General features: G+C 48.6%; 1 protein-coding gene across 1 annotated transcript in view; it reads right to left on the bottom strand.

The window, feature by feature from the left end:
* Positions 1-11843: 11843 nt before the first annotated feature.
* The window catches only part of GDAP1L1 (ganglioside induced differentiation associated protein 1 like 1), a 28269-nt gene continuing 23978 nt past the window's right edge, over positions 11844-16134 (bottom strand). The window contains exon 7 of the mRNA XM_077765292.1: positions 11844-13290. Coding sequence (XP_077621418.1) covers positions 12947-13290 — 344 coding nt within the window. The 3' untranslated portion in view covers positions 11844-12946. The remainder of the gene's footprint in view (positions 13291-16134) is intronic.

The following is a 16134-nucleotide window of genomic DNA, read 5'->3' as shown; positions in this document are numbered from 1 at the left end:
TTCCATGTTTCGTGCGTTCCTTTCTAAAACCCTTAAGAAAGCCCCAAACCAGGAAAGCTCGGCCGACTTGATGAAGACGGTATAGCTCTTACTTGAGCTACTCATTATACGAGGGTGTGTAATGACTGTGGTTACTTTTTTTTTTCTCCTAAATCCTATAAACTAAGTATCTGTTCAGTCACATATTTCTTTTTTTTTGGGGGGGGTGGGGGGGGTTGTTTTCCAGTCATATATTTCCTAGCTTGGTTTACTCCTTCCCTCTGTGTCATATCTGTGTCTGAGAGTCCTGAGATCCGAATCAGCCAGATTTGGGCGTTTTCCTGGCAGAAGGAGAAGAGTTGAGCCTTTTGGAAGTAACACTGATGAACGGTTACAAAGTTCACTCCGATGAGGTCGGGTGTGAAAGTGCCCTGTGCCCTGGAGGCCTAGACACATGTGAGGGCCTTCTGTACCCATTGGTGCCTACTCATTTGTCAGCCTCACCTGCTTGGCTCCGCCAGGTAGTGTCTGTTGAAAGCTCCAGAAAGTTCCATGGCTGGAGGATTAAAAGCTCCTCAGACTGCTCCACTTCTCTGTGCAGATTCTGTTGGCAGCACCACACTTTCTGAGTTCGTACTGGGAGCCAGGAGTTGATGGGACAGGCTAAACTCCCTCCCACTGGAGTTCATGGTCCAGTGTCCGTCCCCTCAGAGCTTCAGCTGGGTGCTGGGGTTGCAGAGAACTTGATACATCTGTGCATTTGAGGAATTTTCAGTCTTGTGGACAGAAGGAACCAGCAACCACCATCAAGTGTTCTTGGGGTTTTTTTAATGTTTATTTATTTTTCAGAGAAACAGAGCATGCGCAGGAGAAGGGCAGAGAGCGAGGGAGACAGAACCCAAAGCAGGCTCCAGGCTCTGAGCTGTCAGTACAGAGCCCAGTGGCCCAATTTGGGGCTTGAACTCATGAACTGCGAAATTGTGACCTGAGCCGAGGTCGGACGCTTCACCGACGGAGCCACCCAGGTGCCCCTCAAGTGTTCTGAGTGCTGGGGGCAAGGTCAGGGCCTGGGAACATAAAGCAGGGGACAGCCAGATGCCCTGGGGAATTAGGGAATATTTTCACAGAACATGATCACTTTTTTGGGTCTTAAAGTGGGGAGCAGTTCAGGCAGTTAGGCAGAGAAGAGAGTCCAAGGAAGCAAGAACGGGAGTCCAAGGAAGCAAGAACGGGATGCACAAAGGCACAAAAATCTGCTACGGTGACATTTGTCCAGATGTCCCTTCTCAAGGAACATGACATCCCCCCATTTTCTGGAGCAACAGAGCATGGAGGAAGGCACGGAGGACTGCGGGGTGCCGGATGTGCCCTGCTGTAACATGCAGAGCACTCAGCTAGAAGTGAGGACACCTGGCTTTGACTGGATTCTGCCACTGAGGGTTCTGCTTTCCTGTGTGACTCTGGATTCGTCACTCACTGTCCATGGCTGTCAATTCCTTACCTGATAAATGACGGGGTGGGGTGGAGGGGGAGTGAACTGAGTAATCTCACCAATGTTTCTGCTCTATTCCCTTTCTCTGTTCTGCTTCCCAAGCTNATAGCTCTTACTTGAGCTACTCATTATACGAGGGTGTGTAATGACTGTGGTTACTTTTTTTTTTCTCCTAAATCCTATAAACTAAGTATCTGTTCAGTCACATATTTCTTTTTTTTTGGGGGGGGTGGGGGGGGTTGTTTTCCAGTCATATATTTCCTAGCTTGGTTTACTCCTTCCCTCTGTGTCATATCTGTGTCTGAGAGTCCTGAGATCCGAATCAGCCAGATTTGGGCGTTTTCCTGGCAGAAGGAGAAGAGTTGAGCCTTTTGGAAGTAACACTGATGAACGGTTACAAAGTTCACTCCGATGAGGTCGGGTGTGAAAGTGCCCTGTGCCCTGGAGGCCTAGACACATGTGAGGGCCTTCTGTACCCATTGGTGCCTACTCATTTGTCAGCCTCACCTGCTTGGCTCCGCCAGGTAGTGTCTGTTGAAAGCTCCAGAAAGTTCCATGGCTGGAGGATTAAAAGCTCCTCAGACTGCTCCACTTCTCTGTGCAGATTCTGTTGGCAGCACCACACTTTCTGAGTTCGTACTGGGAGCCAGGAGTTGATGGGACAGGCTAAACTCCCTCCCACTGGAGTTCATGGTCCAGTGTCCGTCCCCTCAGAGCTTCAGCTGGGTGCTGGGGTTGCAGAGAACTTGATACATCTGTGCATTTGAGGAATTTTCAGTCTTGTGGACAGAAGGAACCAGCAACCACCATCAAGTGTTCTTGGGGTTTTTTTAATGTTTATTTATTTTTCAGAGAAACAGAGCATGCGCAGGAGAAGGGCAGAGAGCGAGGGAGACAGAACCCAAAGCAGGCTCCAGGCTCTGAGCTGTCAGTACAGAGCCCAGTGGCCCAATGTGGGGCTTGAACTCATGAACTGCGAAATTGTGACCTGAGCCGAGGTCGGACGCTTCACCGACGGAGCCACCCAGGTGCCCCTCAAGTGTTCTGAGTGCTGGGGGCAAGGTCAGGGCCTGGGAACATAAAGCAGGGGACAGCCAGATGCCCTGGGGAATTAGGGAATATTTTCACAGAACATGATCACTTTTTTGGGTCTTAAAGTGGGGAGCAGTTCAGGCAGTTAGGCAGAGAAGAGAGTCCAAGGAAGCAAGAACGGGATGCACAAAGGCACAAAAATCTGCTACGGTGACATTTGTCCAGATGTCCCTTCTCAAGGAACATGACATCCCCCCATTTTCTGGAGCAACAGAGCATGGAGGAAGGCACGGAGGACTGCGGGGTGCCGGATGTGCCCTGCTGTAACATGCAGAGCACTCAGCTAGAAGTGAGGACACCTGGCTTTGACTGGATTCTGCCACTGAGGGTTCTGCTTTCCTGTGTGACTCTGGATTCGTCACTCACTGTCCATGGCTGTCAATTCCTTACCTGATAAATGACGGGGTGGGGTGGAGGGGGAGTGAACTGAGTAATCTCACCAATGTTTCTGCTCTATTCCCTTTCTCTGTTCTGCTTCCCAAGCTGGTTGTGACTCCTATTTTAGGAAACAACGTGAAAAGAGACTCCTACTCAGAGCTGAGGTGGCAGCTGGTTTAGTGAGTGACAGAGGAGCCCACCTGTGGGTGCTCTTTATCACCCCCACCCCCACTTTTCTCTGCATCCATAGCCTGGGGTAGCTCAGACCTGATTGCACGCGTTCACCTGGACTTACTGGACATTGGGAGCTGAGCCTCATTCCCAGAGGGATGAACTTTAGAAGGCTTACCAAAAAAAAGTCTCTAAATTCGCACCATTTTTGACAGACCACTTTTGCCCAGGGAGAAGGTAGGTTCTGTTCAGAGAAACCCTGTGCAGTGTAGTCACCTTTAGAAATTGTCCCAGAAGCTCCTAAAAACATTCCCTGAGCTTTGAAAGTTGAACACACAGCACAGAAAACAGGTACTGTCCTACCCTGGGGAGAGGGAGGGTAGTAAATTGGTACTGCGTGTTTAGAAGGAAACCTACTAGTGTCCAAACTTAAAACATGTGGGCTCAGCAATCTCTGTCTAGGGTTGTGGGCCGCGGAAAGGGGTGTAGAGGGGGCAAACAAGTATAAAGACCTCATTGCAGCTACTTGTAATAGTGAGAAGTTGTCAAGACCCGTTTAACTGATGCCAATCCATCTAACCAAGTTACGGTAACTTTACTAAAACCACAGTGCAGTTACTGCAAAGAATCAATGATGTGTTTGCGTGGGGTCTGGAGGCAGGGAGACTGCACTCGCGCTGCCTGTCACTTCCAGCTGTGTGTCCTCTATCCAGTCATTCTCTCTGGGCCTCTCTTCCTGGAGTGCAAGGTTGGGACGATGGGGGCTCCCCTCACTCAACGTTCAGGGCTTCAGGATTCAAGGAGTACCGAGGCAGCCAGGCACTGTGGGCGGCCCGGTGTTAATTCAGAGAGACATGGTGCCTTTGGGGGGATGCATCTAGCTGGGTGCAGGCAGTGAATAGAGCCACTCCAAGCTGTGCTGAGCACCTAAAGCACAGTGTGCCCCCGACCTACTCTGACCTTGTCACAGCCCAGGCGGAGATAGTTTTCAGAAAGCGCTTAGAAAAGCAAAAGAGGGAGGAGATTAACATGGACTGCAGGCTGTCTGCCTGCGTTCAAATCCTGGCTCTGCCACATACACTCTGGTTTTGTGACCTGGAGCAAGTTCCTTAATCTCCTGGCCTCAGTTTCCTCATTTGTAAAATGGGGATGGTATAAGTACCTACCTCATAGGGTTGTCATGAGGATTAAATGAATAGATACCTGTAAAGCGCTTAGGATGGGACCTCGTGTATTAGAAGTACCATACGAAGGCCTTCAAGTGCACAGTAAGTCTCTAATGTGCCATCATTACCATAACTTACTTTAACGTCAGGAAAAAGAAACCCCATTCATATCAGCAGTTTAATTTTGATCAACTCGGAGTGACTAAAATGTACAATTAATGAGTGTAGAAGACCATGTCCCAGTGACCCAGCGTGGGAATGGAGCCTCTGAGAGTCTGCAGTCTGTTTTCAGGGTGCACTGAGGGACGAGAGAAGGCCAGAGAGGTGGTATCCCGGAGAGTGGAGAGGAAAGGCCATTGTTCATCTGTGGGGTTTTGGGGGGCAAGTAGATCTCCCTGTCGAGGTGCTGGCTGCTCACAGGCAAGCTAAAGGCTGGCTGGCCCAGCTTGCCAGCTATTACTTTTGGGAACAGGGCTGGGTGCCTTATCGTGGAGCCTGCACTTCCAGTGTCTTCTCTGCCAGGGTGTGGCTGAGGCGTCTGAGTGTTGAGGAGATAAGCAGGTAGAGAAGCCTGGGAGCCACCCCTCATTAGCATCTTAGTTTCTGGAGCAAAGTTGTGCAGGCCCTGCCCAAACAAGCTTCTGTCACCCCCTGCCCCCCCTTCCATACCTTTTTGACTTCCACTTGCATTTCCTGAGCATTCTGTGTCTGCCAGATACCCCCACGCTCCTGGGGACTAATGCAGGGGTGAATGGTGACTCTTATCTGGAGTTAGTAGAAGATTTGGATTGGAGCAAACAGACTGTATTCAAATCCTGCCTGTCCACTCCTCGGCTATATGACTTTAGCCTATAAGTCACTTAGCTTCTCAGGGCTTGTGAAATGGGCATGGGACTTTTCTGCCTCACTAGCCTTTGGGTGGTTTAATGAAAATCATGGATGGGAAAATATTTTATAAGCTTTAAAATGTCAGGCACCTATGAGGACTGCTTATTACTGAAGAGATTCACTTTGTCTAGTGAATGTCTTTCTCAGAAGCCTGGGCACTGTAACTCCTATATGTCCCTAGTAACCCTGAAATGAGTTGGTGTCACCAATATAATTTTTTAAATGCAACATTGAATAAAATTAGTAGCAACTAGCATTGTTCTGATTTTAAAAATCTGGTGCCTGACATTTTTGTTATATTATCTCAACCCTGGCCATAGAGAAAACAGGAAGGTCTTTGGCTTCTAACACAGTTGGTTTCATATCCCAGCTCTGCCACTGTATTAGTCAACTATTGCTGTAACAATGCTTTGTAACAAACCTCCCCCAACGCAATGGCTTATGCCCACAGATGCTCACAGGTAACTGCAACTCACCAACATGAGCGGATCTTAACTAGTGGGCTCTGCTCCAGGCCACAAGCTGGGCTCAGGTCTGTTCTAATTTCATTCTCGGGTCCAGACGAAAAGGGCAGCAACTACCTGGGGCGTATTCTTCTTGTGATGATCCCTGGGGCATAAAAGCCTAAGACAAATTGAACAGTACATTAAAGCCTCTGCTTGTATCACATCCTTCCATTAACATTCCATTGGCCCAAGGTGGTCATATAGGCAAGCCCAGCATCCACAGCACAAGAAATAAAGAAAAGTCTACCCACAGTGGGACAGGCTACAAAATTATATGGCAAAGCCTGTGGATATAGAATCCTGTTAGGAAATCCAGTAACCCAATCTACCCCTTGGACCTTGGGTGCTTAACTCTCTAAGTCTCTGTTTCTTCATCAGTGAAACATAAAAGTCTCTGTTTAGAAGTTAGAAATAATTTATGTGCATAGTTAGCATCCTAGGGCATGGCAGCTATTATTATTATCAACTCCGTTTTAGAAATGAGAAAACTGACGCCTCTAGGCAGTGTGGGCTTAGGTTGCTAGGGAAGGACAAAACAGGTCTTTGGAGATATGTTGGAGTGACCCGAACAAGTGTTCTGTGACTTTGGGAGAGAAAGCCGTGAGCTGAAGAAAATATGACCTTATTGCCCTCCTGCCCACAAATCTGTGAATGATGGAGGGATCTTTTGCAACAGTGTAAACTTTGGGGACGCCCTTTACCACAGTCCAGGTGGTGCTGGTGACTGAACTCTGATAGCCCCACATCCTCTTCATCTCTACTTCTCTCCATGGCACCTCACAGAAGGCTCAGCAACTGATGGATTCTGAGCAAATGTTTGTATATTGATTCTTCTTATCCTCCGCCCTTGGTTCTCTCCATGACATTCCAAGAGAGAATGGGACCAGGGAAAAGACTCTTGGCTTTAGCTTACTCCTAGTGGGAGCCTGACCAAACCAGACACCAGCCCATCTAGGGCCTCAGTTTCCCCATATGCAGAACAGGCGAATGGACGTTCATGGTGTCTTCCAGCCTGGACTTTGAGTCTATGGTTTCCTCTAACCATCTGCCTGTGCCTCTTCTCATTCATTTATTCCTTGTGTTAGAGCCTGCTAGCTGAGCGCCAAGATCTGTTCTCTTCTTCCTTAGCAATATGCTGCCCAACCACAGACGTTTGCAGGCTCCTTTGCAGCTGGGCAAGGCGTTGCGATTACATTCTTACCTATGGAATGTGAGTGGAAGTCATGTGGCCCTCTTCCAGGTATAGGCCTTAAAATATTGGACACATGCTCTTCCATCCTCTCTTTCCCTTCTGATCAGATAAAACCTGGGCCTGACATGCCCTTCAGATGAGTACAAGCATAGGAGGAAGGTGGGGAAACAGCATGGAAGGAGTCTGGGTCCCTGAACAAAGACAGAAAACAGACTCCAGGCCGGTCTATACCACTCACCTCCTTAATGGGGCAAAACTGAATTTCCACTCTCCTAAGTCTTGATTTTTTTTCCCCTCTTGTTAAAAACCACTTTGGGGGGCACCTGGGTGGCTTAGTCGGTTAAGCATCCAACTTCAGCTCAGGTCATGATCTCACAGTTCGTGAGTTTGAATCCCACGTCGGACTCTGTGCTGACAGCTCGGAGCCTGGAGCCTGCTTCAGATTCTGTGTCTCCCTCTCTCTCTGCCCCTCCCCTGCTCACATGCTGTCTGTCTCTCTCTCTCAAAACAAAATAAGTAATAAACATCTAAAAAACTTTTAATAAAAAACAAAACAACAACAACACTCACTTGGTCATTGTAACAATTCTGCATTCCCTGCCTGCTGTACTCCATCTTCTTTTTAAAAAAAATTTTTAAATGTTTTATTTATTTCTAGGAGAGAGAGAGACAGCGTGAGCAGGGGAGGGTCAGAGAGAGAGGGAGTCACAGACTGAAACAGGCTCCAGGCTCTGAGCTGGCAGTCAGCACAGAGCCCGACGCGGGGCTCGAACCCACGAACCGCGAGATCATGACCTAAGCGAAAGTTGGACGCTTAACCGACTAAGCCACCCAGGCGCCCCCTCCATCTCCTTCTTTATTCCCACTTCTCCAGGACTGGCTTACTTGCTCTCCAGGCAGATGCCCTGGGAAAAGCTGTAATGTGTTAGGCATTTGGTGGAGACAGCTCAGTTGGGCATCAGCCTCTCTGCCAGCTCTTCTTCTTCTTTTTTTTTTTTAAATATTTTTTATGTTTATTTATTTTTGAGAGTGAGAGAGAGCAAGCATGAGCAGGGGAGGGGCAGACAGAGAGGGAGACACACAGTCCCAAGCAGGCTCCAGGCTCTGAGCTGTCAGCACAGAGCCCGACATGGGGCTCGAACCCACGAACTGAGAGATCATGACCTGAGCTGAAGTCGGGTGGTTAACCAACTGAGCCACCCAGGCGTCCCTCTGCCAGCTCTTCTAACAGCTGAAGACCCTCCCTGTCTCCAAACTGAGACTGGGGCTTCTCAGTCTTTGCTATGGGAAGTCACCTTAGAATCTCAGCAGGGCCAGACAGACCTCCACCTCTTCCTGCTGGTCAGTCAGCCCCTTCTCCCCTCCGCCACAACCCAGGCTAAGCCTCCACTTACCACTCAGGGCAAAGTCATGTGTTAAGCCCATCCCAACATTTCTATCTCTATCTGGGTAGAAGGACTATTTGTGTAGATCTGGGAAAGCTCCTGGAGCTCCCCATGCCCCCACACACTAGACTAGTTACAACACTGGAAAATGGGTGGGTCATGAGAAGGGTCATGTTTTATTGTGAACTCCTTCAAGTGGTGACTCAAAGTGCCATTTTTCCAGATGTGGCTTCTTTACTAAAGAAAATCAACACAGTGTCTGGCACTTTGACTTCAACCTCTGGTCTGGAAAATGTTGTTCTCTATATAATTTAGTAAGGACCACCCAAAGTCATTTGCTCTTATTGGGCAGGGTAGTAGTTTCTTAATGTGGGGCTTTGTCAGCTTTTTTGTGCTCTGTCATAATCTAATGTATAGAGACTTTGATTACCCTGATGTCCCCAGGACAAAACACTGATCCACTACACTGATGACATCGTGTTGTACCCAGTGAAAAGGAAATAGCAAGTGTGCCAGATGCTTTAGTAAAACCCATGCATGCCAGAGGGTGGTATATAAACCCCAGGAACATTCAGGGACCTGTAGACTTGTTGAAATTTCTAGGGACCCAGGGGTTAGGAAATGTCAGGCTATGCCTTCCAAGTGAAAGAAGTTGCTACGCCTACCACTAAGGTAAAAGCGCTACAATTGGTGGCCCTGTTTGGATTTGAGAGGCAATGTACACCCATTTGTGTGTGCTGCTCCAAGGTAACCCATAAGAGTGCTGGTTTTGGATGGATCCTAAAGCAGATGCAGGCTGCTGTTCAGATGCTCTGAATGACCCAGCAGATCCATATGGTGTTAAAATTGTCTGTGATTTGGACATGGTGTGTGGAGCCTCCAGCCATCCCTAATAGGAAAATCTCAGTACACACCCCACACTCTTGGAACAAAGTCATGTCCTCTTCTGCATATAAAAACCATCCTTTTGCAAATTCATTTCTGGCCTGCTACTGGGCCCTGATAAAGACTGGACACCTGATCATGAGACAACAAATGACTAGGCAACCTGAGCTGCCCCCCGTGAACTGGATGTCATCTGATTGATCGAGCCATAGGCTAGGTACATAGAGAAGCATTGTACCAAGTGGAAGTGAAGCAGTTCAGATGATGTCAACTATTCCTGCCACATCGCCACCTCTTTCTCTTCTAACACCTAAGGCCTTGTGAAGTACTCCCTCTAATCAAATGATGGAGGAAGAAAAAACTAATCCTGGTACCAACTGGAAGTGGATGTTCACAGCACCATGGGGAATGCCCCCCCCCCCCAAAGACATTGGAGGAGGAGAATCCTCACCATGAACAGGACTTCAAGCAGTAACTGTGGTTGTCCACTGTATCTAGATGGAGACAGAAGTCCAGAAAGATGGATCTACACATATTCATGGAATGGATGGTTTGGCTGGATGATCAAGAGCATGGAAAGAGCAAGAACAGAGGATTGATAACAAGGATATCTGTGAAAGGAAGAATGTGGGTGGATCTGTACCCACAGAAAGAGGCACAGAAAGAGGGGATATTTGTATCTCCCCCAAAAGTACTCATTGTAGAGGAGAGTCTCAACAAATAGTTGAACAAAATGACTTGATATGTGGATGGAAGTCATTCCCTCCCTCCAGCCACCCTAGTGCTTGTTCAGTGTGCTCATATACAAAATGGCCATGGTGATCAAGCTAGAGGTTCTAGGTGGACACAACTCCCTCTCAGCAAGACTGATTAGCTAATACCAGCATCAAATGACCAACATGCACAGAATTCCTGATATGGCACCATTCCCCGTAGGAACTAGCCACCTAGTGGCAGATTGTTCACATTGACCCCTTCCATCATGGAGGGAGCAGCAAGCAGCAATTTGTATATCCTATATATGGATTTGCATTCTTTGACCATGACATCTATGGACACCTTGGCTCCAGTTCTGGTATTCCATACAACCTTGCTTCTGACCAAGAAGTTGATATCACAGCAAAAGAAATGCAGTGGTGTAATTAAACCTATGGAACTTTCTGGTCTTACCATGTGCTCTATTACCTAGAAGCAGCTAGGCTTATAGAATATTGAAATGGCCTGTTGAAGACTCTATTACAGCACCACCCAAGAGACACTGCAATGTTGAAGTGATGCCCTACAGGATGCAGTATAAACTTTGTAAGGCCCACAGTGCTGTTTCTCCCACACGCAGAAAACAGATTCAGCAGTGCTGAGGTGGGAATGGGAGACTAGCTCTCACTATTGCACATAATAGCCCATTCACAACAGTGTTGCTTCCCATTCCTGAATCTTTGGACTTTGATGGTTTAGAGATTATAGTTTCCCAGGAAGGAATGCTTTTGTTGGGGAATACATCAGTGATTCAACTAAATTAGCAGAAGCTGAGATTGCAACTTGGCCATTTTTATCTCCTACCATTGAAACTACAGGCAAAAAGTTTACAGACTAGGGTGATTGGTCCTGGTCATTGAGGGTAAATGGCGTTGCTGCTGCAATGGTGGCATGGGAAACTATGTATAGGAAGTAGAGGATTCTTAGGGTGCCCCCTAATATTTCCATGGCCAATAGTAAAAGATTAATGGAAGACCACAGCAACCCAAGGACCACTAAAGCCTAAGTCAGATAAAATACCCCAACCATGAGGTGCTGGCTGAGGAAAAAGAGAATATAGGATAGCTAGTGGAAAAAAAGAGAAAGTATAAATAAATATAAACAATGGCCTTAGGATCAATTACAGACATGAGGACTCTGGCAGCTATATGGATTTTCTTCCTCGCTTGTTATGTGTGTGTTTACACTGTATATAAGGAATGCTAGTGATGGATAAATCGACATTTTCATCTGTAGATTACACTATATGGAGGAGTGCCTGTGCCCTCCAGAAGTAGAATCCAACATCATCAAGAGTGATGTTACGGATGAGGCTTTGTGAGTTCCATTTTGGAGAGAGGGTGCAAGCAGGAGACTAGTCAACCTCATCAGGATTAAGCATGATGTCATTGTTCTTGAGTAGAGTTTAATTATGAGTGGAGAGTCTGTGTGAATGTTTGAGTAGCCTAAGGGGTGGATGGTGCCAGATGGTGAGTCTGTTCTCTTATGTTCTACGCTTGCCCTGTCTGGGCCCTGGCTATTTTTTTCCTTTCATCCTTGTGACAAAAAAAGGCTGGGGAAAATTCTTATATGTTTTTGCAAAATCAATAAACTATGCTTTATGTTCTATTATTATATTCCTGGTTTAATGTTCTTCAGACATTTTAACACATTTTCCCCTCTGGGAAACTGTGGAGTATATGCCCTGGGTATACCCTGAAGGTCCATGTCCAGGTGAACATGAGCAGATGGTTGTGAACATGCTCGGTGACCTGAGAAGCTCTGTGTCCAAGTCAGGTGGGTTTATGCCAAGGTGAGAACATGGCAAAGTCCACCCACGAGCTGTCCCTACAACCAGCAACCTGAGACCTGGGCTTCATTCTTGCTTGCTCTTGCAAAGCACTGAATCTGAACCTCGAGTCTCTGCCGCTCTGCCCCAAACTTTGGAAAGGAGAGATGGATGGACAACACAAGTTTAGAAACGAAAAGCAACTGCTCCTCCTGAATGCTTTATTGGGGGCTTTCGGTGGCTTCTAAGCATGAGCGGCAGTGACACCCAGACCTTCTCCCAACATGCAAAAGGCACAGGAAAGTGAGACACAACGAGGGAGGGCAGCAGGGATGCAGAGACACCACACCCCCCTGCTCTGTGTGGCATGGTGGGGCACGGGGGGAGCCCCACGAGTGATGGGGAAGGTGGGCAGTAAAGGAGGTGGCTTTGGGAGAGGCAGAGAGAAGGACCTGAGTCCATCCACCTCCAGACCCACCCCTGCACACAGGCCAGGACTGACCTTCTGAGAGAAGGTCAGCATGGCTTTCACTAAAAGTCCATCTCCCATGGTGGAAAGTCACCCCTGGTGGGAAGAGGATGATGGGTGGGTGCTCCTCCAGGGACTTCTGGTAAAGCAAACACATTGGCCAGATCAGGAGGGGACTAGAGGGTGTGCTCATGGTGTCGGTCCCAGGCTTGGCCTGGTGGTTGGGTGCCACTGACTTGGCTTGTGCCAGTGCTGTCTCAGTCCACGTGCAGAAGAGTGGAGTCCCTTGGGGTCTTCAGAGGCCTCCCCAGGGTCTGCGGTCTCCAGCCCCAGCCGGAGGCACCACTTGGAAGAGTCAAGTGTTGATGTTGGCTTTGTCCTGTGGAAGAATTCCCTGGGCAAGAGGGAAGGGGAGGCGAGGGGGTCAGGCCCTCCGAGCCCCCAGCACCTCCCAGAATCTGGGCCCTGGTGGATGAAACAGCCTGGGACTCACCTCAGATCCTAACCAGTCCCCACAGTTCCATCTTGAGACCTTGAATCAAAAGAAAAGGCATTCGTGTTTTGTTTCTGTTCTCTCTCTCTCTCTCTCTTTCACACTCACGCTCACTCTTTCTCTCCTTTAGTAGAGCCGTGGCCTCAACTCACGGCATTGGCAACGTCTACTTCTAAACTATGGAATGTTTTCACATTGACGATAGAATTACTCCAAACAGGGTGGGGAGTGGCTGTCCAAGTGTTCATGAGACAGTGCGTTACTGAGAGCTTGCTGGGAATCACACAGTACAGAGACACCGGCAGGCACCGAGCCCGGGCCTGGCTCTAGATGTATTTTTTCTTGAGGTACCAGTAGGCAAAGTAGCCCATCCCCCCCAGGGAACCCATGAGGAAGGACGCCCCAAAGAAAGATGGGGGTTTCCGCTTGACCAGCCGGAACGCGTTGGGGATGACGGCCGACAGCAGGGTGGTATGGATGTCGCCGAGGACTTTCCGGAAAGCCAAGCGCCTCTGGACCCTCTCAAAGAAGGACTGCAGGTTGGGCCGGCTGCCATCTTCCCAGTATTTCTTGGACAGTCCCAGGAACTTGAGGCGGTGCAGGGTGGCTCCCAGGAGGACATCGGCGAGGGTGAAGGCACAGCCACAGAGCCACAGCTCACATTTCTGTCCTGGAGGGGAAGGGAGAGGAGATGGGAATGGATGGGGTCAGCTTCTCCCCATCAACTCACTTCTCTCCCTCCAGCCTCTGCCTTCACGCCACAGCACCGCCCCGAGGTCACTCACTCCCATACAGCTTTAATGACTTTTGCTTTATGCTTATACTACCTCTATTATTATTTTCTCTTTGAACCAACTGACTTTTTAAGTGCAAATACATGTATCTAAACTCTAGCTTCTTATGTCTAACTGCCCATTTTACAGCTCCACTTGGATGTCCACTATGTATTTCAAGCTAGGTATGTCCAAAATCGAATTCCTGATAGTCACCCCCAGACCCATCACACTCATCCCCATGTCAGCAACCGCAAGCCCGCCCTGTCAGTCGCTCAGGCCAAAGCCCCGTGCCACATCGAGTCCTCTTTCTTTCATTCCCCTGTATGGTCTGTCAGCAATTCTCATCAACTCCTCTTTAAAATACGTCCGGAGTGTGATGTTACCTCCGCTGTTACCATCCTGGTCCAAACAACCATTCTCTCCTACCTGAGTTTTCATCGTGTCCTCTGACTAGGTCTCCCTGCTTCTGCCCTGGACTTCCTAGAGTGTGTTCTCAACATAACAGCTGGAAGGGCTGGAAATGGGCGTGGCTTGCCTGGGGGGTGGGGGGTAGTGGACGGGCAGATGATTCATAAGCAGTCAAGACTAGAGAAGTGTATACAGATAAACTAGTGAAAAACCTTAACGCCAGCCAAAGGAATGTGGACATTAACATGGTCAGTAGGGAGAAAGGTGGGGTTTAGAACAAAGGTGATATAGGAGACCAGAGGAGCTCCATGTCCACCTCTGGGCCTTTGCTCCTGCTGTGTCTCATGCCTGGAGACTCCCCTCTGCCTCCTCCCTGCTTCCACTTTCTGTGAGGTCTGCTCTCCCAGGAAGCTTGCTTTTGCATCTTTGAGCAGGTGTCCCTCTCAACTCAGACATTTTCTGAATCTGATGTGCTCCACTGTCAAAGCCTGATCCCTTCCATCCCTTTCACTCTGTGTCTTCTTGTTCATTCATTTATTCACTCATCCAACAAAGAGTATGTGCTGGATATACAACATATGTACAACATATGTAGAGTATGTGCTGGACATGAAGACCTGACCTGACATAGGACACGACAGTGTCTTGAGAGGTTCATGGTTTCATGGAACAAGGAGGTAAAGTGTAACGAAGGCTCTAATAACACAGTTTGTTCTTGAATACGCAACCTTCAAGATGCCCGTGGGATAGCTGAAGGGAGATGATGAGTCAGCAGTTAGAGGCACACGTCCTTAGTTCAGGTGTACATAATCAGCATGGAGGTTGGCGGGGGGGACATCAACGAGGGAGTGAGTGCAGACAGATCTGAGAATAGGATCAAGGACTGAGCTTTGGGGTTTTAAGATTTAGATATTGGGCAGCAAGGAGAAGCCAGCAGAGGAGCAGAAGAAGGAGCAGCTGACAGGTGAGAGATGGACCAGGAGCCTGTGTTATCCTGGAAGCCGAAGTTAGGAAGTGTTCCAAGGAGAAGGGAGTGCTCGGCTGTGTTCAAATGCTGCACGGAGGTCAAGTAGGAGGCTGAGAACTGTGGTGTCATTTGGCGACTGGCGACCGTGACAAGTGTAGATGCTGACGCTGAAAGCCTGGTTGGAAGGAGTTCAAGAGAGAAATGGAGGAGGGGAATGGGAGACGGTGAGCAGGGATCACTCTTCCAGGGAGTTTTGCTGTAATGGGAAGGACATGCCAATATGAGAGACAGGTCAAGAGTGGCTTTGCAAGTTGGAAGAGGAAACCCAGGACGTCGATGGGAATGATCTAGCAGAGAGGGGAGGATGCTACAGAAGACAGTGGAGGGAATTACTGATGTGAGTCCTTGAGCGGATAGATGGCTCGTACTCAGGGCGAGGAGTTGCTAGTTCAAGGACAGTTCACTGTAGGGAATATGAGGGAGTGTGCGGTACTATGTTTCATCAAATCTGTTGCCATCAAGTGTAAGACATCCATCCTGGAGAGAACAATGGTGCCAATTACTTTTGTGAGAAACATTGCGATTTCAGAGACACTGAGATGTGACATAACAGAGGTGCGCCTTCGAGCTGCTAAAACGCGGTGTCTGTATGGGTGCTGGTGCTGCTGGGGGAGTGGTTGTGGGATCAGAGCTCTGAGGGTCTCCTCCTAAAGCTTCTGTTTTCTCAGTGATACAGAAATAGTCAGTGAAGGGAAGGGTGGAGGTGGTGGTTAGAAGGTTGAGGAGGAAGAAGAAAGTATTAAGCAATCACCTGGGGAGGGGGACAGAGGAGACCTAGGGCTGCCGGAGAGCCACCTAAGACTAGCAGTCATGAATCCAGAATGAGACCAGCCTACAAGCACGTGTATTTCTCTAGCCACATTTGGGTTCACAGGCACGGGTGCTGACTAGGTCAAGATTTGGTTGTAACCATGTTTGAGGTTTTGCAAAGTATGATAAAGCAAGAAAAGGCCGAGGAAGCCGATGTTGCAAGCAAAGGAGTGCTCTTGCTGGTGGACGAGGGGGTTACCGTGAGTTCTGGAGCGGGGTGAGATCAGGATGGCGGTGAGGGGCAGTGAAAGGCGCTAGCACCAAGGGCCGCAGACCCCAGTGACAGACTGGAGGAGACAGATCTGAGGACAGGACCAAGGACTGAGCACCAGGGCGCTCCGAGATTCTCCAGTGAATGAGGAGAACCCAGCAAAGGCGCATGAGAAAGAACAGCCTGCGAGGTGGGAGATGAACCAGAGCATGTGCTGTAAGTTCCTTAATCCTCACAACAACCCTATCAAATAGGGATTATCCCCACTTCACACATGAGGCA

Source organism: Crocuta crocuta, unplaced genomic scaffold (genome assembly GCF_008692635.1).
Source record: "Crocuta crocuta isolate KB4526 unplaced genomic scaffold, BGI_CrCroc_1.0 scaffold477, whole genome shotgun sequence".
Lineage (NCBI taxonomy): Eukaryota > Metazoa > Chordata > Mammalia > Carnivora > Hyaenidae > Crocuta > Crocuta crocuta.
The sequence above is the reverse complement of the archived record's forward strand: the minus strand, read 5'-3'. Positions and strand labels throughout refer to the sequence as shown.